At 53.7% G+C, this 26465-nt stretch overlaps 1 protein-coding gene across 2 annotated transcripts in view; it reads left to right on the forward strand.

The window, feature by feature from the left end:
• Cep104 (centrosomal protein 104) overlaps positions 1-26465 on the forward strand; it is a 32020-nt gene that overhangs the window by 842 nt on the left and 4713 nt on the right. Inside the window, exons 2-20 of one of the 2 annotated variants that reach the window (XM_047544231.1) lie at positions 2292-2418; positions 6766-6939; positions 7263-7401; positions 8685-8747; positions 9037-9113; positions 10327-10495; positions 11340-11498; positions 12353-12580; positions 14213-14410; positions 14870-15037; positions 15624-15797; positions 17281-17457; positions 20203-20409; positions 20782-20889; positions 21973-22009; positions 22194-22251; positions 22708-22816; positions 25161-25299; positions 25441-25508. In XM_047544231.1, coding sequence (XP_047400187.1) covers positions 2306-2418; positions 6766-6939; positions 7263-7401; positions 8685-8747; positions 9037-9113; positions 10327-10495; positions 11340-11498; positions 12353-12580; positions 14213-14410; positions 14870-15037; positions 15624-15797; positions 17281-17457; positions 20203-20409; positions 20782-20889; positions 21973-22009; positions 22194-22251; positions 22708-22816; positions 25161-25299; positions 25441-25508 — 2565 coding nt within the window. In that variant the 5' untranslated portion in view covers positions 2292-2305. The remainder of the gene's footprint in view (positions 1-2291; positions 2419-6765; positions 6940-7262; positions 7402-8684; positions 8748-9036; positions 9114-10326; positions 10496-11339; positions 11499-12352; positions 12581-14212; positions 14411-14869; positions 15038-15623; positions 15798-17280; positions 17458-20202; positions 20410-20781; positions 20890-21972; positions 22010-22193; positions 22252-22707; positions 22817-25160; positions 25300-25440; positions 25509-26465) is intronic. The other variant, XM_047544222.1, reaches the window with a different exon arrangement.

The following is a 26465-nucleotide window of genomic DNA, read 5'->3' on the forward strand; positions in this document are numbered from 1 at the left end:
GATGCCCGCACGGAGGCTGCAGCATTGCCTTCAAGTGGCCATGTCTTCCTCCTGCCTGCTTCTCCAGTGCCAGTGCCTTGTTTTGGATTTATTGGGGTAACACGTTATAGTGAGGCACCCTTGCATTTGGACTTAAAAGTCCAACGTGTGAGTCTTGGTGCTGCCATGGAGTGCATTGATTAAGATCAGTGACTCGGTCTGTACTGCCTAAGTACCAATGCTGTTGTCAAGTTGAATAGGGAATGGCAGGCCCTGCTCTTAAAGATGATCAAAGGATTGAGGGACCGTTCCCTTTAGTTAAGTTCAACTGGATGTTAGAATTCAAGACTACAGGTAAGAATCGTGAAAGCAAGTGAGTCGGAGCTGAGCTGGCCCTTTAATACCTATATGGGTGCCCACTGAGAGTTCTTGGGTTGGGAGATGACCACAGCCAGGTTGGTGGAATGTTTATCTGGCAGGAGCAGGAATGAACTAAAGGGGAATTGCTCCAGATGAGGAGACCAGGCAGTTTTAGCTGTCTGGAATAGGCTAGGATAGAAAAGAAAAACTCCACATTCTGTTGGGCAGGGAGTGGTAAGGGAATGTGTCATGGTCAAAGGAACCGTGAACTCCAGGCTCAGAGCTCAGTGACCTAGGATTGGTAGGTCACCCAGATCATAGAGGCGCCTCAGGCTGCACATTTCTGGCCCAGGGACCCTGGAATGCAGTAGGGTTGGCAACAGACACTGAACTGTGTGCTTTTCATTAAATAATGAAATAATGGTTAGTTTGGTTTTACTTTAATATGCTGTCTCATCCTAAAGGGAGCTTGTGTAAAGTAAAACTAGACTTTTTAATAATGGTGTGTCCTGTTTTTAATGTTTTCCCCAGAAATTCCAGCTCCGTCCTGGGAATGTCTCAGCAGTCCACTCAGTTTCCCCTCCCTGAGCCCCTCACTGTAGAGGGATAAGGAGTTCACAGACTGATGGAGGCTGGCAAAGTGCCCAGTACAGGTGGTCCCAGTAGGCAGCATCACCAGAGAAGAGTGGCCCAGGGCACTGTTCTCAACAAGGAGGTCTTCGGTTGCCATGCTGCAAAAATAGACAGCACAGTGTGCACCTTCCAGGTGGTATTGAGCCAGGGTCAAGGTCAGGCTCACTGGAAGCCATGACAGCAGTCACTGGGCTGGTGCTTTAGATGCTCTCTGAGCCAGCCAGCCAGGCATCGTGTGCACGGTGTGTCTGGGGTTCTCGCTTTCCTCCTGGTCGGGGGTTTCACATAGCAATCATTACTATGCTAGTGTTATTGAAAACTAACATCGTTCTAGTGGTTCCTAACCAAAAGAAAAGAGGAAATGTGTTCACAACCTAGCAAATAACTTCTGTTTTTTTTTTTTTTTTTTTTTTTTTTTGGCGGTGCTGGGGATTGAACCCAGGTCCTTGTGCATGCGAGGCAAGCACTCTACGAACTGAGCTATCCCCCCAGCCCATAACTTCTGTTTTTATCATGAGAACGTTTCACAAACTGGATGCCTTAAACAACAGAAATTTATTCTGGAGCTTTAGTCTAATGTTGGGGTACCTTCAGGAACATGTTCTCTGGAGACTCTGGCAGGATCTACCCTTCAGTTGCAGGGTTTCCTGCAACCCCTGGCATTCCCTGGCTGTAGACACTTACTCCCACCTCTGCCCACATCCTATCACCTGGTGTTCTTGCCGTTGTGTGTCTGTCTCTTCTCCCCTTCTGAGTGTGCCTGTGTTCTTGGTTTGTGGTGCTGGGAGTCAAACCCATGACCCCCACATGCTGGGCAAGTGCTCTACTGTTGTCTTACACTGCCAGCCCCTTCTCCCCTCTTCTAAGGACCTGTCACATTGGGACTTCATTTTAACTAGGTCACATCTATACAGACTCTATTTTCAAATAAGGTCACATTTACAGCTAGCAAAAGCAGGACTTGAACATGTCTTTGGAGAACACAGTTCAGTCCACAGTACAGGTCAAACTTTTTGAGTAAATTCAAATTTGGGGGAAGGTCAAGGCAACTTAAGTGGTACTTTAAGTAGAACCAGAAGTGTTTTTAAAAAGTGTTTGACAGGGCTGGGATGATAGCACGTTCACCTGGTATGCTTAAGGCTCTGGGTTCGATTTTCAGCACCACCCCCAAAGAAAAGCATTAGACAGAAAAACTGGACTCTTGCAAAGCAACAGAAATCTGAACGTTCTGTGAACTCTAGTGTGCACCAGCCAGGCATGAACTGACACCTCGGGTTGTGTTAGTGGATTCCTTAAAGAAGTCTTCCTGTTCTAAACAGCCCAAGCCTGCAGGATGCCCCACAAGATCGGATTTGTCGTGGTCAGCTCCTCCGGACACGAGGACGGCTTCAGTGCCCGAGAACTGATGATCCATGCACCAACCGTCAGTGGGTGGAGGTCCCCGAGGTGAGGCGGGGCTGGGCGATAGCGTGGGTTCCTCAGCAGCAGTGGATGCCTTTCAGTAACCTGGACATCATGAGCCACAAGATAGTCACATTGTACAGCAATGTGATGTATCTTGTTCTGTGATGGGATTCTTTCCTTTTTGTCTGTTTATTTGCTGGTCTGGCAGAGTACGATGCCATACACTGGTAATCCCAACAACCTGGGAGACCAGAGGAGACCATTCAAGGCCAGTCTTGGTAACTTGGTGAGACCCTGTCTTAAAATGAAATCAAAAAGGGCTGGGGGCATAACTTGGTGGTAGAGTACCCCTGGATCCAGTCCCTGGTGCCAAAGGGGAAAAAAAATATGTACTCGCCCTTTTCCTCTTTTAACATTAGCCCACACGTGGGAAGTGTGCAACTGCAAAGAGAAGGCAGAGATGCCTGTCTTGATCCAACCCCCTCCTGCCACGTGCTGGGTGATGAACCTCGGCCCTTTTTGGAGTAAGGGCTGTGTTTGCACACCTTTGGTTTTGTGGATGGGCACCTATGGTGAAAGGTTTTGCCTCTAACTAATTGCCTTTATGTGACAAGTTTCAACCAAAGTCTCTTTCAAATTTCTCTTGAACATTTGTATGTGTTTATAAAAATGTTTATTATTTTAATGTGTTTCATTGTTGTTGTGAAGCATTTGCTTGTTTGTAGATGTCTTCGTTTTCACCAGCATAGCACCAGCTGTGTGGAGCAGGCTTCATGTGCGTGCTCACCTGTATCCCTGTCTCTGTTTGAACAAACTGGAATCTAACTTAAGAACCTGTGAATATGTTGGACATTTTTAATTCAACCATATTGTTGGGCCTGCTAAAAACTGAATATAAATCACATTTAAAATTAAATTTTATTTTCCTCTTAGATTTCTTAGGGTACCCAAAAAACAGGCTCCCTTTCCCTGCCCAGGTCCTGAGGGAGTTGACATTGATCTAGAGCAAAGCAGGGAGGGATGGAACGACACCCAATTCCTGGTGGCACTGAGGGCAGAGATACAGCTGGAGGGCAGGAGAGCACCTGGCCAGCAGCCACACCCACTGCCTCCCACGGCCACCAGGGTCCCCTGGTGGGAAAGCCAGGGAGCCTCCCTTTCCCTTCCATACAGGTTCTGCTTTTGTTCAGTGATTTTATGTACTTTAAGGTTCTTAAATAAACAGGAACCCTTTGGTACTATTTTTTAACAGTAGCACTAATATGATACTTTTGTGTACTGACAGGTGTGGTTTATTTTGTTTTTTTTTTTTTGTTGGTACTGGGGATTGAACCCAGGCATGCTCTACCACTGAGCTTCATCCCCTGTCCTTTTTATTTTTTATTTTGAGACAATGTCTCCCTAAGTTGCTAAGGGTCTTGCTAGGTTACCCAGGGGCTGGCCTTGAACTTGCAATCCTCCTGTCTCAGCCTCCTGAGCTGCTAGAATTACAGGTGTGCATCACCACGCCTGCAGGCTTGTTATGCCTTTAGGGGCATGTTAGTAATGTGCTTTCAAAGGAAAGGAGACATGTTTCAAAGGAAATAACGTGTGTACCCCTGGTCATCACACAGACCCATGCGGAGCTGGCCCAGGGGTCTTCTGACTCCCCTGAGGACAAGCCTGTGGCAAGAAGGCAAAAGAAAACACCTTCCAACCAGGAGTCCTGAAGACAGGATAAGACTCCCTGTCACGGCAGCTGCAGAAAGTGTGCAGGGGCACCACTAATGGGAGATGGAGGGACGTTCCCACCTGCATTCTCTGAGGAGCAGGAAACATATACAGCTCTGTTCTCTGGGCAGCAGAATCTCTCTTGTCACTTGTGAGGACAGACCCATAGATAGAGACAGTCTATCTAAATGTGCTGTTTCTTTTTACATTTGTCGTGGACGGTTTTGTTTGGGGGTTTATTTGTTTATTTCCAGTGCTAGGGATTGAACCCAGTGGTGCTCCACCCCTCAGCTGTGTGCCCAGCCCTTTTTTATTTTGAGACGGGGTCTTGCTAAATTGCACAAACTGGCCTTGAACTTGCCATAGTTTTGCCGTAGCTTCCTGAGTTGCTGAGATCACAGGCATATGCCCAGATTCGAAGGGTATTTTTGATTCTGTAAACTGTATACTAGCTACCCTTGAGAGCAAATGATTAAGCTAAATTACAGGCCTATGTTTGAAGGATTTTTATGAGCACACAACTTCACAATTTGGTCATTTGCCTTAGTTTTCTTTAAGTTGTTTGGCGTTTTTTAACAGATCATTAGTTGTCCTGATGTTTAGAATGACATCACCATACACTACACAGGTGCCTGAATTTAATCAGTGTCTTAAATCCCCGGAGCAGTACTGGGCTAATAGGACAGACCAAACGTCTCCTTCAAAGCCAGTGTCTGAGCCGTCTCACATCCCAAAGGCATCTCTGCTACAACCTTGGCATTCTTACAAACCGATGTTAGGAAAGAGCAGCAGTCATGCCCCGCAAATCAGAGTGCCCATCCCCTTGTCCAGAGCCTGGCTTGTTTCCCCTCACTCACCCTCTTACCATGACGTTCCTCCAGCTGAAGTTTCTGTGCAGTTAGTCATAAAGATCCCCAATATGGGGCCCATTCTGACAGACAGCGTCCCTCTGCCCCTCCTGCCTTTGCACGTCACTGTCAGCCCTGAAGTGTGTGCTGCAGGCCAGGACCCTCCAGCAGTGACAAAGAGGGAGACGCTGGTAGAAGCTGTGGATGGGCCTTGGCCTCTGGGTCCAGCTGTGGGGCTGGTGGGAGCTACCACCCTCCAGACCTTTTGGATGTCTGTGGAGCTGTGGCCCTCCCACTGGCTGTGGGTCACTCACAGTGTCCAGGCAAGTCTCCCTCATGAGCAGTGCCTTTCAAAGCCGTGACTGTGAGGACCAGGGGAGGGAGCTGGGAAGTGGGAGGACCAGGAAGGGGTGCATCGGGAACACTGGGCCAAGCAGAAGGCTTGGAGCAACATGGCAACGGTGTGGCCAGGCAAGGTCACAGCCAAGGGGGAGACGTGGCCCTTGGCACTGGGAAGTACAGAGTGACCTTCATGAGGGTGACCTGTGGGTGGTGGCACAGGGAGAATGGCTCGAGAAGGCAGTGGTGGCTGCAGGCAGTGTTACATTTGAAGGAATGGGGACCCTTGGAGAGGGACGCAGTCATGGATGTGCTCTTGAGTTGGGGCTTTCTGGACTGTGTGTGTCATGTGAGTGCTGGCCAGGGGAACAGGGAGGTGGCCTCAGATGCCAGGTACTCAGAGGGCCGGCTCTGCCCGCTGCAGGGAAATGGACCTGAGGGCACACGGCAGGAAGCTGCTGCATTGGGTGGTGGAGCCTGTCTGCATGTTTCCGGGGTGAGATGTGGGGCCTCAGAGGAGGCTTCAGGGGTCGGGGCTGTGTCGATGACAGGAAGGCACACCTGCAGGACACTGGGCACTCCTGACCACCCTGTCCCTCAGCGACCTTCACTCATGGGCCTGGGGACTCCCATGGTCCTGTCTGCTGTGTGCTTGCTGGCTAATGTAGGTCCTTGCTGCCTCTAAGCATTACTTGTGGCCACGGTCCCAACCAGTCAGTGCCCTGAGAAGTCAGTGTTGGCTGATTGGCTCTCTGGTCGCTTCTCACTTACCGGCTTCGTGTGTTGTATACTTCTGAGCAAAATCAGAAGTACCGAGGCTGGGCTTCTCCCTGCATCACTGCGCACTTGTGGCAGGCCCTCAGATCCCATGACCAGGTTGATCTGTCAGCTTTCCATCACTGTGGAAAGCACCATCTCAAAGGGAGAAAGGTTTATTTTAGCTCACAATTTTGGAGGTCACTCAGCCCTATGCTTTGGGCCTGTGGTGAAGCAGGCAGAAGCGCAGGCTTCAGGAGCCTGTCCAGGTCATGGAAGCCAGGAAGCAGCAAGATGGGGCCAGGGGCTGGGCTCCAGCTTCCCCTCCAAGGGCCACACACCCAGAGACCAGCTTCCTCCACCAACTCCCTCCTGAAGTTTCCATGTCTGCACAGGTGGTGACCCAGGGGGTTTATCAAGAACTTGACTCCTGTGGAAAAGCCTTGGGCTCCACCTTGCCCACCACTGTAGCCCCTGGAGACTGGTTCGTTTGTTCCATGGTAAACCTCAGGTCCCCTTCAACCATGGGTGCAGCTGCCAGGAGTAGGGTTTCTGCCGGGCAACTGGCAGATGGACCACCCCAAGACCAGCCTTCAGCTCTGTCCCGGAAAGCTCCAAGAAGAGCCCTGTGGCCACCTGTCCACAGGGCCGTGGGTTCCCCTGCTGCGACTAGAAGCTCAGCATCTGGGGACTACGCAGTCGTGCCTCAGAAAAACAGAGGTGCGTTTGCTTTCAGATTCTGCCAGTTCCCGCAAGAGATCGTCCTTCAGATGGTGGAGAGGTGTCGAATAAGAAAGCTGCAGCTGCTTGCCCACCAGTACATGATCTCCAGCAAAATCGAGTTCTACATCAGCGAAAGCTTGCCCGAATATTTCGTACCCTATCAAGCAGAGCGGTTTCGCAGACTTGGGTAAGTATGAAATGCAAAATTTTAATGGTGACTTTTAGTCTGACCAGTTCTACCTCAGAACTCTTAAGAACTAGTGAATTTTTGGTCCCATGTAGCATTACTAACACCTGCCTGGTACTAGGTGGACAGAACTGCCGCGTGATCATGTCTACTGATGCCTGCAGCCAATTCTGCTTTGCAGGGAGAGAGCTTTTTAGAAACACTAACTAGAATCTGGGTCTTTCCTAGGCTGCTCAGCCCAAGCTTAGCTTTTTTTGAAGCCTGCCGAGCAGCAGGAGCCGGGGCAGTTTGTTTTCAAGTTAGTGCTGGGTGTTGCCTTTCAGCTATGTCTCCCTCTGCGATAACCAGAAGACTGGCTGCAAAGCCCGCGAGCTCAAGTCCGTGTACGTGGATGCAGTGGGGCAGTTTCTTAAGCTGATATTTCACCAGAACCATGTCAACAAGTACAACATCTATAACCAGGTAAGCACATGCACTGCACCTGCGGCTGTACACCCGCCTCCACACCTGCCCAGGAGTCCTGACTTGGGTGTTCAAGCCTCTCTTCTAATCTTCTAAGAAGGACCTTTATGATCATTTGACCATAGCCCTCTAGACTCAGGATGGAAAGGAATGTAAGAGAGTCCATGCAAGTTTTTACATCACTTGCATGTGGTGGGTTAATATTTTGGCAAAAATCACCCCCACCTTTCTCATTTCTTCAGTGTGCCTGCTAGAAAACAGTGGCTGTGTAGCCAGCACCGCACGCTGTCGGACAGCACTGTTCTAGATGAGCCCTCTGGACAGAGAAGAGGCAAACCCTGGTAGACACAGGGCCCACCTAGAGGCTCTCAGCCCCAGCAGCTCATTCTTAATCCTCTTCCACTGACCCTTTCTTTTGATAAATGAATTACAAATCAATTGTGTCCAAAGCAGTCTTGTTGACACAAATAATTACAACATTCCCTGCCCCCTCCAAGAATACGAGCATCCCAAGAAATCACACCTTTATACCAAGCAAGTGAGTGGAAGTGAGTTCTAGGCCACCGCGGCAGTGTGACCTGGCAGCAGACTGAGAGCGATACCTGACTGGTTGCTCCCTGTCATCTGCTGTGTTCACTGGTAACACCCTGCTTAGGCACTGAGCCCGTCATGACTTTCAGTGATGGGGATAGTGATGGGAATGTGCCTCCTCCCCCGTGGGTGAGGATCAGTGACCCAGTGACCTCAGCCAAGTTCATCTGTTTTCTTTTCATGGTCTTAATTTATCATATGGTTATGCCCTCTGAACTCAACCTTGAGTTTGATACAGGCTGTGATAACTTCAGGAGTGTTTAGCTAATAGTTTTAAACAGTTAAAATAACCACTTGATTCAGCTTTCAAATGCCAATTTACATAACTCATTTAAAAATCAATGATGTTGAGCTGCGCCTGAAACCCCAACAACTTGGGAGGCTGAGGCAGGAGGATGGATCGAAAGTTCAAAGCCAGCCTCAGCAACTTAACCCTCTTTCAAAATAAAAAATAAAAAGGCTGAGAAAGCAGCTCGGTGCTTAAGGCCCTGGGTTCAATCCCTGGTATGAATAAAACAAACAAAAAAAAAAAAAACATTCATTTTCTGTGTGATAGGGTAACCTTCACAGTTAACGCACTTTGGTATGCCTCATCTCCCCATCTGATAAGTTTTACATCAGAGTTTGTTATAAAGGATCGAGGCCCTCTCAAACATTTTATACTTATTTCTGTTGATTTAACTTTTCCTTAGGTTGCTTTGGTTGCTGTAAATATCATTGGAGACCCTGCAGATTTTGGTGATGAAAGCAATGTTGTAAGTTGGAGCTATTTAATTCCTAAGGAAGAAAATGTATTTCAAATGGGATCATTTATTTTCATCACAGAAAGTGTCATTTTTTAAATATTTATAAATAGAGTGAATCATTGTCAGATAATTATAGTGGCTGTAGTCTAATAACTTTTTTTACTTCAGAATTTTAGCTCTCTCTCCAAAAGAGTAGGATCGCCACATCTTGCTGACCTTTCTATCAAATTTTCGTGAAGTTAGAATTTCATGTTGTGCCTGTGTGCTGAGGTTCTAAGCAGATGCTTTTCTCCTGAAGACCTCTAGGGAGAAGTTGATTGACCATTATCTGGGGCACAACACGGAGGATCCAGCCCTCGAGGGGACTTACACTGGGTAAGTGCCCTGCCCACCTCTCCGCCCTGGCTCGAGGCTAGCATGATCTTCCTCTGAGTCACCGTGTCTCCTTGCTAAAGGATTCTGGGTTGGGAGGCATCTAAGTGCAGTTTAGAGCTGGACCAGCCCCTGATGTGCTCATCTTAAATACACATCAAGAGGGGTTGGGGAGATAGCTCAGTTGGTAAAGTGCTTGCCTTGCAAGCACAGGGCCTTGGGTTCAATCCCCAGCACCACAAAAAAAAAAAAAAAAAAAAAGCAAGAGCGAGGCCACTGTGTTCATTAGTGCCCTGGGCTGATGGGCACTGAAGTCAGACTGAGGTCCTGCAGTGCTCTGGGGGCCCAGCTCTGCCCTCCATCCCTTGGCATTTCACTAGCACAGGCAGATTTATAGGTGAGATTCAGAGATACTGATCGGCCCAAATTATCAAATTCAAGACTTCGTTTTGTGGCTCCTTTAAAAGCCAAAGTCAAATTCACATCAGGTACTTCTCCACAGACCCTCGCTCCCTGGTGGCTCGTTCTTCCCAGGAACGGTTGAGCACACTTCACTTCCCAGCCCCCTCTTCTTTCCCCTCACAGTGGAAGGACCTTGGTGGGTCATGGGCCGGGGATCTGAGGAGCCCCGCTGCACCTCCCGCGTCACCTGCTCTGCCCTGCTGCGTCTTGTGGGGCACAGTATTTACACAGTGTTCGTTGGAGCACAGGGCCCCATCCCAGAGGCACCCCAGTCTAAAGAAAGCAGGAGTTCAAAACAGCACCAGTTCCTCTTCTCTGGCAGCAGCTTCCCAATAAAGAAGGGGCAGACATTTTAAATTTTAATAGAAGTTTCACATTAGTCCATGATTTTGGGGGGTAATTTCACTTTCATCCCTGGAGTCTGCTAACAGGAAGTTATTAACATTCGCACCATTTGAACAAATCTGGAGTCCGTTGTTGGGGCCTGTCTGCCCCGGGCGGCCAGCCTACCTTCCAACAGAGTTCCTCCCATCTTCAAGGGCCGCAGCCAGGCCAGGCGGAGGAGGCAGCGACTGCTGAGTCAGAAAGGCCCTGGACAACTTCTCTGGGCCTCGGCTCTGGGGCACAGGAAACGCCAGGCTGGGTGGGTGGCACTTTCTCCACAGGCTGCTCTGCATGGAGCGCCGAGGGCTTGCCTACCACAGCTGCTTCCCCTGGAGAGAAGCAAGCCCTGACACATGCACTTCTCTCCTAGGAGGTCTGACTATATCTCTCCATTGGATGACTTGGCTTTTGACATGTACCAAGATCCTGAGGTTGCACAGATAATACGCAAGTTGAACGAAAGGAAGCGGGAAGCTGTCCAAAGGGAGCGTTATGATCACGCCAAGAAACTGAAGCAAGCTATTGCTGACCTGCAGAAGGTACTGCCTCTGGGAGCCCACGTCTGTGCCTGTGAAGGCCTCTTGGCTATAACAAAGCTGCAGGTTCCTACAAGCTGAGGGTTGGGGTGGGGTCTAGTTCTCCACCAGGGAGAGTTAAGGAGGGAGGAGCACCTTGGCTGCCACCGTGCAGAGCCGGACCCTTGCCCCTGCTGGCGGTGGTGAGGACGCTCTCTCAGAAGCTCTGATGGATTTCTGGCTTTATCAGGCGCCAGGACAGCAAAGCAACATTGCTGTTGCAGAAAACGTGGCCTTTCCACGTCTCTGTGCTGACCCCTCCCTGCACAGGACGTACACAGTCTCTGCCTCTGTTGAGCCCCTTCCAGGTGTCCCCTCTCCAGTTGTCCCCTCTCCAGGTGTCCCCTCTGCAGGTGTCCCAAGGTGTCCCCTCTGCAGGTGTCGCCTCTCTAGGTGTCCCCTCTGCAGGTGTCCCAAGGTGTCCCCTCTGCAGGTGTCCCCTCTCCAGTTGTCCCCTCTGCAGGTGTCACCTCTCCAGGTGTCCCCTCTGCAGGTGTCGCCTCTCTAGGTGTCCCCTCTGCAGGTGTCGCCTCTCCAGTTGTCCCCTCTGCTGGTGTCCCAAGGTGTCCCCTCTCCAGGTGTCCCCTCTGCAGGTGTCCCCTCTCCAGTTGTCCCCTCTGCTGGTGTCCCAGGGTGTCCCCTCTCCAGGTGTCCCCTCTGCAGGTGTCGCCTCCCCAGGTGTCCCCTCTCCAGGTGTCCCCTCCGCAGGTATCCCCTCTCCAGGTGTCCCCTCTCCAGCTGTCCTCTTGTGAGCGGCTGGTGAGAGCCACTCTGTTTTGAAGCCACAGACAAATGCCCTGTGCTGCAGGTGGGTGAGCGCCTGGGGCGGTACGAGGTGGAAAAGCGCTGTGCGGTAGAGAAGGAGGACTACGACCTGGCCAAGGAGAAGAAGCAGCAGATGGCAAGCTACCGCGCCCAGGTGTACGAGCAGCTGGAGCTGCACGGCCTCCTGCACAGCCAGCTGGAGGTCAGGCCCCGTGATGTGGTGGTAAATGGGCATTGGGCCTGTGGCCAAGGCAGGCAGGCCTCGCAGCCAAGGAGGTGGCGGGTGACTGGGGCCGGAGGGTGGGGCGCTACACTTGCCAGCGGGTCCCTCTCCCTGCCAGCCCAGCTCTCACGTTTGTGTGGGGCACGGGACTTTCCCACCTGCCAGGCCGTGAGGAGGAAGTGCCCCCACGGGTGGAGGCGGGTTTCACGCAGGTGCCCTGCCTCTGACTGTGACAGCTCACATGGCAGGTAGGTGCCCATCCAGCAGTCGAGGAAGCCGAACCCTGAGACACGGGGCAGTGTGAGCACAGGCTGCCCAGTTCTCACCCGGCCCTCCCTCCTGGCTGCCAAGCTCAGACCAGTGCTGGACAGCTGTTGCCTCCACATCTGGGCTGGGTGAAGGGGAGCAGTGAGACCCCCTGTCTGAGACCCCAGGCACCGTGCCCAGGTGTGGTGACCTAGGTTGGTTCTGCCCTTTATGGTTGTGCAGAATCACTTGACCCTCGGAATGGCAGTGTCTGGTTTTGAGCACAGGCCTCAGGTTCACCCCAGCGCCTCCTACCACGGGCCCACTTGTGCCGGCACAAACCCATGCTCACGGTGGGACTGGTGCGCCCCGCGGTTCTGTGTTCAGCACAGTAACAGGAGAACACAGCAGGGAAGCCACACGACTCAGGCCAGGATGGTGGCCATGTCCTCAGAGCTTTTCTTTGAACTGCATCGTGCTGAGGCCCCTCTCCCAGCACAGCCTTCCTCCAGTCACTCCTCGGGGCATGGATGGCAGCTCCAGGTGGCCATGGCACTTGAAATGCAATGTCCCTTCCTTTCCTCCAGGTGCGGAGGCCTTTGGACTTGCCCCTCCAGCCCCTGGCTCCTTTCAGCAGTCCTCACCACCCACAGCCTGTGCCCGCCCTGCCACAGCCAGAAGAAGCAGCACCCGCACACCAGCGTGCAGACCCCTTCCTGCAGGAGAAGCCCTCGTCCTGCTCCCCTGCCCCTTCTCCTCCTCGCGCTGCAGCAGACCAGCTGCTGCCCGCCGCAGGCCCGCCTCCACGGAGCAACGTGGGTAGCTCTGTTCCATGCTGGGACTTTATTCCACAGGTGTTCACCAAAGACCCGTGCTGGGTCAGGTGAGCATCCAGGGCAGGAGAAGCAGGAACGCCCCAGGTGGCCAAGCCCCTCCTGCCAAAGTTCTGGGGGGACTGAAGGCTGAGGCTAGAGCCAGCGGGAGCAGGAGCCAGGGAGCCAGGCCCCTGGGAGGAGCTATCTGCAGTCCTCTGTGGCCAGCTCCCGGCCTGCCCCTGGCCTGTGTTCTCCCACATCCTCCTGCCTCTGAGCCTCTGCTTTCTGGGTAAAGACACAAACTTTCTTATAGCATTGATCAAGGAGTAGAATGCCTGTCACACCAGTGAGCCACCTCGCACCTGGTGAAGTCTATGCCTGGCCACTGTGCCTGTGAGAACTTTCTGTGCTGTGAGTGACAGGACACCGGGGATTTTATTAGCTCTTTTAACTAGCCACTTAGGAGGTTCTGCGTGTCTCAGGGTTAGTCGGCTGAATGCTGAATTGTGTCCTTAGTACCTGGTTTCTTCTGGGCACTCGCAGCTGCTTCTCTAGGCCAGCATCACCCTAGGGCTGCAGCCTGCATGCACCTGTGCCACCTGAGGGAGAGGAGTGTCCTGCTCCAAGCACTGTCCGCACATTTACCCGATTAGATGAGCCGCAGTCACACACACCAGCCTGGAAGCAGCAGCCAGGACCAGAGGAGGGGCACGTGTGATGGGTCATCAGGGCCTTCTTGGGGCTTCTGGCACCACCCATGCCCCAGAGAGTGCCCACTGCAGAGCCTGCATGCCACGTCTCAGTGGCTTGACCCTAGGTTCTGACTACTTCGGTTTAATACTCTCAGCGATCTTCCCTTATTGCATCAGTGTTTCCTCGCTTCAGACTAGATTTCAGAATGCGAGACACATGCCCACTGCGCACGCTCACTCACTGCCTTGGTGAGCTCCAGCAGTGGACGGACAGCCTCACCCACTGCAGGGTCAGTGTGCCTGCCTCTTTCTCCCTCTCCTAGTCACTTAACTGCCTGAAACCCCGCTGTGTTCTTTCTCACTTGATCATGGGCCTGCAAGCCCATGAGGGCAGAGACTGTCTCGTTCATTGTTCTTCCTGTATCATGGCACATGCAGAACAGTGCCTGGTGCACATTAGGTGCCCATGGATATTCGTGGGAGCATTGGGTGAGTGGAATAGGCAGCTGCCTGGCCAGGGTCTTGAGCACCGCACAGAAAGCCTGTGTGAAGATTCTTTGACTTGGGCTGCCTGGGTTAGTCCAAGGCCATCGGATAGTGAGCATGTTAGTAAAGTCAGGTTGGTGCTTACTTTTCAGCAGTAAACTAAGCAAAGATCAGCAATCTTGTCAGGAACAAAAATGTAGTACCTTGCTTTACTTTCACAATCTCCACATCAGCTGAACTGAAATTGCTACTGGCCAAGTCTGTGCTGCTTTGTTATGGCGAGCTAAGAAGGGGTTCGGAGGGCTCATCCGACTTTCCCAGTTACTCTCTATCTGCTGTTCTTCTAATCTGATGATACTGGTGTTGAGCAAAATACTACCTTTCGGACCACGCACTCTCCCAGTGAGAGCAGAGGCCGTGGGAGGGTCACTGGGTGCTGTTCTCTGGCCTGCAGGTGGAGACCCTGCCCTACGATGAGCGACCTCTCCCTGCCACTCGCAAGCAGCAGGCAGACGTGTTGGCAGAACCAGAAGTGAGCGAGGCCGACCTCAGCACTGCGCGGAGAGGACGCGTGTCAGGGGAGCCGGAGCCCCTGAGTGAGAAGGCCCTGCGGGAAGCCGGCTCTGCAGTCGAAGTGCTAGGGGAGACCTTGGTGAGAAGGGCAGCAACCAGGCACCAGGAGGAGCAGGGACCCACGGCCTCCCCTGGAAAGCCTCCTGTTCATCAGTAGTCGTAGAAACTGCAGACATGGCAGAGACTTCCGATGTTATGAAAGAGGGCGATTCCTCTGGCGTGCAGAGCTCCCTCCTGGGAGCACAGCTAATCGCAGTGACGGTGGTGGCAGGGAAGGGCCCCCAGCTGCCCTCGCCTGCCCGCCCCCTCCTCAAGGGGCCTCTTGGGGTTTGTGGTGCTCTCCCTATGTTAGCACGGCCTTCCTTCCCCTCAGAAACTGTCCCTAAATGCACACATTCTGCCAAGGACTTGTTGCCAGAAAAGGTCCTTAGTTTTACACGCAGACACATGCTTCTGCATCGCGCAGTCCTGGAAGGCAGGCAGGCGATGGGACCTGTCCCTCCTGAAGCAAGACCAAGCATGGCTCTGTTCCTGGCAGGTCGCCGGGGCCTATTCCAAGACCTGGTCCTGCCGAGAGGACGCGCTGCTTGGTCTGTGTAGAAGGCTGATGGAGGTGCCTGTTGGTACCCCGAAAGAAGACGTGAAGAACACACTGAGAGCATCCGTCTTTCTTGTCAGAAAAGCCATGAAGGACATTGTGACCTCGGTGAGTCTCGGCTTACTGGAGGTCTACCCCTCCACAGTAGACCAGAGCAGCTGAGGGGCAGCCTGCCCTTTGACCTAGGTGACTGGGAGTGAAGGCTGTCTCGCAAGATGGAGGGCAGGTGAGGTCTGAGACGGTGCCTCTGCTTCGTCATCGCTCTGCCTGGCTCAGTGCCAGCTCTCCCACGGTCCCCAGCAGCCGTGGGCAGAGGCCGACTGGCCACTGCCAGCAGACCTTGGTTTGTGGTCTCATTTCTGGAGTCGTGGTCTTCTGACTCCACATGACCTTAAGAACAAGCACCACCGCGTGACCCTGGCTGCGGCTGTACAAAGCTGGCCCTGTGGACCAGGGCGTTGGACGGCTGGTGTCCAGGGAGTCCCCGAGCTCTCCCAGCACAGTAAGGGGAGCAGGGTGCTTCTAGGCTGCAGGCACAGTCCTTAGGGAGCAGGCATCGGCTTCCTTCCTCAGCACCTAAGACAACGATGGGTTTTCAGTGCGACCTGCACGTTTACTAGTAATGATAGATTTTGTGTCTGCTCTTGGCAAAATCCAGTTATAACAACTCCTCTGTTTTTATTCCATTTCTTAGGTCTTTCAGGCTTCTTTGAAATTATTGAAAATGATAATTACTCAGTATATTCCCAAGCATCAACTGAGTAAGCTTGAGACAGCTCACTGCGTGGAGAGAACCATTCCTGTTGTGCTTGCCAGAACCGGAGATTCCTCCGCCCGCCTCCGCATCATGGCTTCAAATTTTATTCAGGTCTGAACTTTGCCATAGAACTTGAAACCGTGGGTAGTGAACACATTTCTGCACCAAACACGCCTCCTCCAGGCAGGCTACTGTGGGAAACGCAGGAGACGCAGGGAGCAGGCCTGTGTGGCACACACCGAGCCTGGGAAGGGTTTCACCTAGTGTGGCCGAGAGCTTCTTGAGTCGAGGGCTTCGGAAAGTCAGTGAGCGCCTCAGCCAGCTGTGCAGGATCTTGTGAGGGTACACGTCTTTCTTTGGAAGGAATCCAGCGCTTTCTTCCTTTCTCTAAAACCTCCGGAGCTCCAGAACTAGTTTCAATTAAGAAATTTAAATTTTCAGAGAAAATGAATAAGCAAAAGTAAGCACTATAATATTAATAAGAAAGTAAAACTAAGTCACGTGGAACTGCCACCCTGCCTTCCTTGTGAACATAGCCCAGGATCCGGAAAGTTTTGTCACCTTTCAAAAACAGGTCAGAAATGAGAACATGTTGTACTTCGGTTCTTTTTTTTTTTTTTTTTTTTTTTAACTTACTTATTGTGAGTTTTTTAATTTTTTTGGTTTTTTTTGTTTCCTGTTTTCCTTGAGAGAGAGGGTCTGGCCGTGTTGCCCAGGCTGTCCTGAGCTCCTGGTCTCAAGAACTCCTCCGTCTCTTCCCCCTCCGCCTCCATGCTGCTCCCTGTCCCGTGTTGAATTTCTGTGTTGATTTCTGAGCAGTTGAGAGGTGCTAGGATCTTCCACTTGAGGTGGCCCTCTGTGCGGGGTGCTGGGACGGAGCCTGGGGTGCTCTGCGCTGGCCTGCATCCTCAGTCTTTATTCATAGTTCTTGGAGACAGGCTCTCGCTTAACTGCCCAGGCTTCCTCAGCCTCCTGAGTCTCTGGGGTTACAGGCGTGGCCACTGAGCCTGGCAGGACAACCCACAGTGGACATTGGGAGTGAAGGGCACTCCACAGGCCCCCTGGTGACTTGGGGCCTCCTTACAACTGGGCAGCTCCTGGCTGTCTGAGGAGTTTGCCGTCCATGCTTGGCTGGAGAAAGCGCTTTTGCTTTTCCTGTCTGTGCAGCCACTCGTGGGCCCAAGGACACAGACTTGTGCTGGCAAGATGAGAGCCGAGTCTAGATGCCAGGACCCAAGAGGTGACGAGCAGATCTCCTCCTCGCAGCTTAAACGCTTCAGTACTTCATGATTTGTTTTTCTGCAGTGGCTAATTAAATCACAGACACTCTGGCCGTAGAAAGCCTTGTTGGTTTCCACATTTAAATACATAATCATGATACATTTTTTTGTTTCATCATGTTAACCAGAGAATTATACATTGTTACTCCCTTGGTTGACATGAAATACCAAAACAATGGCCCCCGTACAAGACTGTAATTGTCTTAGGATTTTAGAAATCAGAGAGCCTTCTCTTGAGTTGAGGAGCACTGAGAACAGAGCCCTCGACTTTGGGCCCTTCCTGCAGGCGCCCACCACCTGTTGGCTTTCCACAGGAAGTGGCCTTGTGTGAGGAGGTGAAGCCTCTCCAGATCATCCCATCCTACTTGCTGCAGCCCTTGAAAGCCAACTGCTCGACTCATCTGGCCATGAGTCAGATGGACCTCCTGGCCCGGCTGCTGAGGGACCTGGGCACCGGGAGCACGGGCTTCACAGTGGACAACGTGATGAAGGTGAGCCACCTTGTGCCACATGCCAGCACTGTGGCCCTGAGCGTGGAGGCTTCCGCCAGTGTTTGAAGAGCGAATGCATGCGTGGTTTCATGCCAGCGTGTGAGGGCCCCGCTGTCTTCCTGCGCCAGTCCCTCACCTGTGGTGTGTGGTGTGTACAGATGCTGGTCCATGGTGGGAAGCAGTCTGAAAGGCCTTGTGGAAAGTGGACTTTGCCTCCACCTAGCCTGCAGGCTCCTCCGCACACTGCAACCACCTGTGAACACAGCAGATCACCACACCACTCCAGAGGCCCAGGCCTGCCCATGGGCCCTTGCTCAAACTGCCCATCCTGTGCTGAGCTCAGCTCTGTCTCTTGCCTTCTCGGAGGCCCCTGGTTGTAGCCCCAGTGTACCAATACTCTAATCACTCCCTTCTGTTTCTCCTGTGCTGCCCGCTCAGTAGGCCTGTATCTGCCTTCTGAGTCACAGAGGGCAAGCAGCCATTTTGCCCCGCAAGGCGTGGTGCCGCCATCTCTCCTGCCCATGGCAGCACCCCACTCCAGGTCAGCTGCAGCTGGAGGGGGCTCTGGCACAGCAACAGATGCCCACAGTTCACCAGCCCAGAGCAAGTTGACGTGGTTTGCAAGGATAGAGGAGCTCTGCTCCCTGCGGTCACTCAAGGACTCAGTGTCCTTCGAGGGTGACGCCACCTCTACTGCCACCAAGTAGAGGAAAGTTCCCAAAGCATCATGGAGAGTTCCCACTGGGATGACCAAAGCATCATGGAGAGTTCCCACTGGGTGCCCGAAGCATCGCGGGGAGCTCCCAGTGGGATGACCGAAGCATCGCGGGGAGCTCCCACTGGGTGCCCGAAGCATCGCGGGGAGCTCCCACTGGGTGCCCGAAGCATCGCGGGGAGCTCCCACTGGGTGCCCAAAGCATCGCGGGGAGCTCCCACTGGGATGACCGAAGCATCGCGGGGAGCTCCCACTGGGATGACCGAAGCATCGCGGGGAGCTCCCACTGGGATGACCGAAGCATCGCGGGGAGCTCCCACTGGGATGACCGAAGCATCGCGGGGAGCTCCCACTGGGTGTCCGAAGCATCGCGGGGAGCTCCCACTGGGATGACCGAAGCATCGCGGGGAGCTCCCTCTGGGATGATCGAAGCATCGTGGAGAGTTCCCGACTCTAGGAGACGTGCAATGGTGCGACTGTGTGCTAGGAGCAGAGCAAGCTGGTGCGGTGGGTTCTGGTTCAGGTGGAGGGAAACGACGAGAAATTCAGTAGGAGGTAAGGTGGGGCAGCAGCAGGGGAGTCCGGGAGTGGACGGGCATCAGACCGTGCGCAGGTGGCCAGCCTCAGGATCGACCACACCTTGCTCCTACAGGGAGCTCCGGAAGGTCAGAAGAGAGCCCACAGATCACCTGGAAGTCTGTTGAACTGTGGGGAGCTGCCGTGGTTCTGTGTCTGGGGCACCCTGACGTGTGCGGCCGAGTCTGAAGTGACACCAGCTGCAGGATCCTGCACCTGCTGTCACGCTGGGCTCCGTCTGCTGGTGCAAAGGAGGGAGCCCTGGGTCAGCGTGGTTGTCCACGAGTGCAGGAGCGACCGGTGGAGGAGGAACACCCCCAGCTGGAATCGGAAGTCAGCGAAGGCCTGAGGGAGAACGGGGAGGACAGTAGCAGGTGGAGGGTGGATGGAAGGTGCTGAGGGCAAAAGGGCTGGCAGAGAAGGAGCACAGACGTAGGCTGGAAAGGCAGCGGTGACGATCAGAACTCAGCACCCTTAGGCCAGTCCTTCTCGCGTGGGGTGATGGTAAATGACAAGATCTGGGGTGGAACCCAACAGTGTGTGCCTCAGGCTGAGCCTGGTGGACGTGAGGAGGCCCAGGTGCCCAAGGGACCATCAGGGAGACGCTGCTTTTCTAAACACATTAACGTCAGCCTGGGACTGGAGACATGCAGTATACTGCGTTCACATGCACAACACCAAGAGCAGTGGAAGTGAACAGGGACAGGGATAAGTGGTGTGCATGGACCTGGAAAACTGCACTGGGCGGGAAGAGAGAGTTTTGGAATAAGCACGTGTGCTATTTGTGACATTCAAGCAAAAGACCTGTGTGCACAGATGCACATTCAGCCTGAGCACCTCAGCAGCATGCACAGGAGCCAGGGGACCAGGCGCCTCCAAGGAGAAGCCGGGGACCTGAGAGGGAACACACAGCAGCCACAGCACTGCGCTTATTACAAACAGAAAAGGCCCAAAACAGGCTGCAGAATTAAAGCATTGGTTAAATCTAGATGGGAGAGCCATGCAGTTTATTTCTCTCCTCTTCAACATATTTGAAATATTTTGTGATACTTAATATGAAGGTTATGGTGCTAGGCGTAGTGGTTTGTGCCTGTAGTCCCAGCTACTCGGGAGGCTGAGGCAGGAGGATGGGAAGTTCAAGGCTAGCCTGGGCAACTCAGCAAGGTCCTATCTCAAAACTAAAAAGGGCTGGGGACATTGTTCTAATGATGAAGGATGTAACTTAAAAAGAATATCTCTTAATACATTAATACAAAACAAACAAACATGAGTTCACCTCTGTGTGCAAGATCAACTATGAGAAGGGGTCTCTGCATCTTGATATATGGCATTGTGTTTGTTTTTTCTTTATTTTTCAAATTTTTATAATGAGCCTGTATTTCTTTTATGCTGGAAAAAATTAACTTTGACCGTGAAGACCCATAACAAGAGAAGCCTCCCCTCTTTGCTTCCAGTTTGCAGTGAGCGCCCTAGAGCACAGAATATATGAGGTTCGGGAGACAGCGGTCAGAATCATTCTGGACATGTACAGACAGCACCAGGCTCTTACCCTCGAGTACCTTCCTCCAGATGACAGCAACACGCGCAGGAACATTCTCTACAAAACGCTTTTTGAGGGATTTGCCAAGATAGACGGCAGGCCCACAGATGCTGAAGTGAAGGTGAGTTAACAACCTTCGTAAAAGTATGTGTGGTCGGAGCGTGTTTTAGGAAATTGGTTAGAACATGAGTGAATAACCCACATGAGGGGCTCAGGCTGCATGCCCGGCTCGGCCTGACCCACTACTCCTGCGTGGGAGGCCTCGTTCCCTCACTGTGAACAGCGGTGGTTGGCAGTGTCTATGAATGACCATGTATTCAATCGACCTGGAGAACTTAGTTGCATCATACTAGTCTCCGTGAACCCTGTGATGTGTAAAAACGTGATTTATGTGCTGTTGGCTCCCAACATCTGAGACTGCCCCACAAAGCTATTTTCCCAAAAAGGAAAATTTTTTTTTCTTTTTTTTTTTTTTTAATTTTTTTTTAACCAGGCACAGAAGAGAGCAGCCACAGAAGAAGCAGAAAAAAAGAAGAAAGAAGAAATCAAAGTTCTGCAAGGGCAGTTGGCAGTGCTGCAGGAGATGCAGACCCAAGTCCAGGTTGGCAGAGTCAGTCTATCTTGTGCCAGAGCTTTTCAGTTGGAATCCACTACTGTATAGACGCAGGTGCTTGACCGGCTTGTGGGTTACGCAGGTGCTTGACAGGCTTGCGGGTTATGCAGGTGGTAGACAGACGCAGGTGCTTGACAGGCTTATGGGTTATGCAGGTGGTGGACAGACATAGGTGTTGACTGGCTTGCGGGTTTTGCAGGTGGTGGACAGATGCAGGTGTTTGACTGGCTTGCAGGTTATGCAGGTGAGGGACAGATGCAGGTGCTTGACTGGCTTGCGGGTTATGCAGGTGGTGGACAGATGCAGGTGCTTGACTGGCTTGTGAGTTATGCACGCGATGGGCTCTTTTTCCTTTATTGTTGTTTGTGAATTAGTTCAGGGGTCAATTTTTTTAAAAAGTCTGCTGGGTAGATGGAATTAGACATTGAATATTCTGCTCTGCTAGGAAAATGGAGGGAAGAGACAGGGAAGGGAGAAAGCCCCCTGCCTCCTCCAGAGGCAAAGTAGAAATGTGCACCTAAATCTGAAGATTGCAGAGGAAGGTTTGGAGTCACCTTCTAGGTCAGGTGGTGTCCTCTATGGGGAGCCTGGATTCTGTTTGGTTGGATAGGAATGCGTTCCTTCCAAACTACTGTGCTTATGGGATTTAAATTAGTTGTGATTAAGTTCCTGAAGCTGAAGGAGAGTTTCCTTTAAGAAGAGAGCGTCAGCGAGTCAGGAGGTTGGTGGTGATGGGGGTTCCGGTGTGTGGTGAGTGCGTCCACCAGCAGGACGCCTGCTGCAGCATGGGCCAGTGAGGAGGCATGGTCAGGAGTGGGTAAGGGAGCCCCCTGCGGGCAAGCAAGGGCCACACAGCACTTCCCAAGCTGGGGCAGGGGCAGGGGCAGGCAGGAGCATCCCTTGCCCATGCTGGACTACAGCCCTCGTGCATGTGGCTGCACCACGGGGCTCCCCTGGGCCCACAGGTTCGCGCTGGGCTTTGTTCCAAATGTGCACAAGTGAGGAGACAGTGTGGACTGTGGCCCACAGCGATCACAGACTCATCCCTGACCCTTCTGTTTTGTGTCCTAGGAGAAGGACAGTGATGCCTCGCAGCCCAAGAACCAGGGTAGGTGTCTGCGTCATGGTGCCCACTTGGAGACTCCGGGCCCCAGCAGGGCCCAAGAGCACCAGCATGCATTGCACCCCCTCACCTGTGCCCTCTTACGCAGCACATTTCCTGACAAGCTGCTACTGAACTTCAGGCATTTCTACAAATAGCTTTTAACTTGTCCTCTCTTAACTTCTTCAAGGACGGAAAGCAGCCCCACCTGAGGCTCAGGAAATTCCAGATAACCATTACCTGGACAAGTGAGTCACTGCCCTGACCTGCCAGTGGGGCACAGAGGAGCCACTGGGAGCCATGGGAAAGACACCTTCTTCCGGGCTCACTGTGACCAGTCGACTGTGGGCTCTTTTCCATGATTTATAAAGCCTGGAAAATTGCCCAGAGCTAATGAGCACCAGCTGAGCCAGCGAGACCACCGTCCCTGTCGTGGCCCCACAGAAGTCCTATGGCTGCAAGTGCTGTTCACCACTCAGCAGCCAAGACAGAGTGCAGGGGACCCAGGGGGATGTCTCTCCTGTGTGCGCAGCGACACTGACACACTTTGCTCTGAGGGCCCTGAGCTCGTGCCCTGACCACTGCAGATCAGGACGGAGGGATCGCCTCAGATGGCGGGCCCAGGCCCTTCGGGGTGGAGGTGAATCAGGAGTCTCCCTGAGCAAGGGCTGGGCCTTCACCTGCGCTTCTCCTGTGCCCTTTAGCCTGTGCATTTTTTGTGGGGAGAGGAGCGAGTCCTTCACTGAAGAAGGCCTGGACCTCCACTACTGGAAGCACTGCCTCATGCTGACCAGATGCGACCACTGCAGACAGGTCAGGCGCCGGGCCCCACAGCCACCCCTGCTCACATGGCATGCCAGGCTTTGAGAGGCCACGTCAGAGTCACCCCAGGTCTCGTAGTCCCAGGGAGAGCTGTGAGAGGAGCAGTGGAGGCCTGCGCCAGGCCTCGCCCCCAGCGCCACAGGCTGTCAGGCCCTGGGTGTTGCCACCACCCCTTGGGCCTCCCAGAGGTGGCACTGCCTGATTCACCACCCAGCCAGCTGGCGGCATAGCTGGGGACCTTAGGAGAGTGGAGACCCACAGCATGCTGCCGTGTGGCAGGTGGACGGTCCTGCTCTGCCGTGCCCTGGCTCCAGTGCCCGGGGGCGTTGAGCACTCAGCTGTAGCAGCGTGCAGGCTGCTTGGGACTCCTGTGAACAACGCTGCTCTGCGTCAGAGCACATGCACGCCTTGCTGGGCTGCTGGGCCAAGGAGTGCCGTGGGGTGGCCACGCCAGCTCATGGCCCCGGAGGCAGAGGCCACAACAGGAGAGGTCGCCTAGACACACACAGGACGGCCTCCAGCACAGTGCCCTGCGGTATGAGGCACAGTGCTGCCCAGTGCTGGGCCCTCAGCCGCCTCTTCTGGGAAGGGCCTCTGGTCTCCTGCCACCGGACAGCAGCCAGTCTGTTCTCGGTCTGAGCTGAGCCCTGTGGGCAGAGGGGCTCTTCCCGCCTCGCACGTCTGTGGCTCGTGCTTCTGCCCGTGGTCTGACGTCTTCTGTCTACAGTGGGCCCTCCTTTTCTTTTCCTGAGAGTAAAGTAACTATTTTTGAAACAGAAGCAGCAGAGCTCCCACAGAGAGGGGTCCCAGGTTGGCTGTGGCTGAGCTGCTGCCACCTAGGGGTCTGTCTGTCGTTGCTGGAGGTGATGGCTTTTAGGGAGGGGAGTGTCTACGTCCACTCAGACCGAGACACTGCCCGTCACACCCCTGTCCTGCTGGAATGTCATGTGCTTGGTCACACGCCAGGCCTTGCCCCCAGTGCTTTGCCCGGGCATCATTGGGTGTGGTCACCACCCTGTCCGCCCATCATATTTCTGGCTCCTGCACTCATTCCCTCTCTGAAGAAGTCTCTCTGACCTGCCATTCGGGACTTGGGTGATGGCTGCTCTAGCTTCTTCAGGCTGGACGGGGGCTTTGGTAGGGGAATGGCAGTCAGAGGCCTCTGTGGGCCCCTTGCAGATGGAATTCTGTTTTGGATTTTGTTGGTAGGGCTATTTGTAGCTCGGGCCTTTCTGCATCAGGGTACCCCAGAGGTCATGGTGGCCATTGGTGTGACTGGACAAGGCACACGTAGAGCAGGGGTCGTGCTAAGACAGCCGAGCACTACCATCTGTAACAGTACAAAACATTCAGTGTCACCAGCCAGTCCCTGAAAACCATGAAGACCGTGGCTCATTAACGCTCAGGGCAGGGTCCAGCATGTCGCGGATCCATGAGGCCGTTTGACACCTGAGAAACAGCAGTTTTTCGGCATTTTCACAGCATTTAGCTTTCCTTCTTAAAGACAGAGAACCAAGTAGACAGTGGACTTCTGTCCTTCGCCCTGAGACTCGCTCAGGCCCACAGGGAGGAGCTGATGGGTGGATCTGCCCCCGGAGCTATTGCTCCTCCTGCTGGAAGCTCAGACTCTGACTCCCACAGTGAGCAGCGTTCCCTCGCACAGAGTTTTAGGGCCATGTCAGTGGTGACGGCACCCTGTTTATACACATCCTTAGACATGCTGGGGAGACTGGGGCACAGCCCAGTGGCAGGGCACTGCTCGGCTTGCTCAGAGCCCTGGGGTCAGTCTCCAGCAACCCCCCTCCCCACACAAGAAAAGCTTTGCGCATTGTGGCGGCACACGCCTGCAACCCAGCTTCTGGGGACTTGGACCCCAGAACAGGAGGCTGAGGCAGGAGAGTCACAAGTTCAAGGTCAGCCTAACAACTTAGCAAGACCCTGTCTCAAAAGGGGCTGGGACTGGCCCTGGCAGATGCCCATCACGTAGAGCACCCCTGGGTCCAATCCCTAGTGCCGCAGAGAAGGAAAGATGCTGAGGAGCCAGGGTCACACTGAGCCACTGAGCTGCTCCACCCTGGAGCATCACACTCTAGCTGCAGCCTCCCATCCCTGCCCCTTAGTGTGACCTCGAACGGTACCCAGGGGACATGGCAAGGGGGACAATGTGTTCCTACAAAGTGCAGCAGACGACTAGAGTCACACTGTGGGACAAGCACCCAAGGTCAGAGGCTCCCTGGCTTGCCTTCACCTGGGGATGACACAGAAGCCACCCTGCGGGTGGCCCTGGCAGGACACTCGGCATCTCAGCCACACACCTGTGTGTCTCGGAGTCCAGGTGGTTGAGATCTCCAGCCTGACAGAGCACCTGCTGACAGAATGTGACAAAAAGGACGCGTTTGGAAAGTGCCACCGCTGCAGCGAGGCTGTGCCGAAAGAGGAGCTGCCCGGGCACATCAAGATGAAGGCATGCCACCGTGAGTGCCCTCGTCCTGGCGGCTCCCCGGCAGGGCCTGCGCGGCTAGCATCTGCGCGAGCAGGCAGCCCCTGCGTCCTATTTCTCTGCCCACGTTCAAGTGTGGCAAGGAGCCCAGTCTTTTCCATTTCAATCCTTTCAGCCGCCAAATCAGAGAAGCTGGCCAACCGGTGTCCTTTGTGCCATGAGAACTTCACACCTGGAGAAGAGGTGAGGGGTGTTCCTGGGGCGTGAGCAGCGTGGAGGTGAGCACAGCCCTGGCCGCTGCCGAGGCACCCAGGAGGCGGCGTGCAGGGCACCCTGCTCGCACGTCCCCAGCTGTCTCCTCTCTGCCCACGGACTCACCTGCCTGTCATCAGCAGATCATTCTTCAACTGAACCACACCTGTCCTCAGTCACCTGGGGTTCGACTTCGCACAAGAAAGGCAGAGTCACACCTCAGTTCCTTAAAGCAGTCAAGTCTGGCATCTTCCAGGGTAGCTCAGAGGTGTCCAAATAGGAAGTCAGGGCAGCTGCTTGGTCCAGACACGTCTGGACACTGCACTGGAGACCTCGCCTCTGCCAGCCAGCTGCTCTTCACCGGGCTCCCCAGGTTTTTGGTCTGACCCTCTAGCCTCAGGCACGTCTCCTGTCTGGTGCTCTGCCCCAGGCCTGGCTCCCTCACACCCTCCCTGCTGCTGGGCGGGTCCTTGTGCCCAGGCTGCTCGATGACTCCAGCGTCTGCTCTTCACCCTCCTGCCAGGGCCCTCTTCAGCCTCGCTGCCTCGCATCTGTCTCCTTTCCTTCCTCCTGAGAGCCCTGTTCCCAGTGCCCTGGAGACAGTCAGACCACAGCTCTGCCCGCCCTGCGTGCAGGACAGCCTCCGCAACAGCAGCCTCCTGCCCAGCACAGGGAAAGGTGCTGGGACTCAGTCTAGTCCACGAGTGACAAGAGTAGGGTCTGCTGGCCTGGGTCACTTGGCTTAGCTCCAGTTGATCATGCCTCCAGCAGTCAAGACGTATACGTAAGACACATGTCTCCCAAATCCATATAATCAGGCATGCGGCACAGAGAGCACAGAGGGGCTGAGGCTGCTGTCCTGTCCCTCACTGCCCCTCTTGGGACAAGCCTTGTGGTGGGTTCCTTCCTTTGTCTACTGTGAGCAGGTCTTGCATGCAGGTAGAAGCA

Source organism: Sciurus carolinensis, chromosome 1 (assembly GCF_902686445.1).
Source record: "Sciurus carolinensis chromosome 1, mSciCar1.2, whole genome shotgun sequence".
Classification (NCBI taxonomy): Eukaryota; Metazoa; Chordata; class Mammalia; order Rodentia; family Sciuridae; genus Sciurus; species Sciurus carolinensis.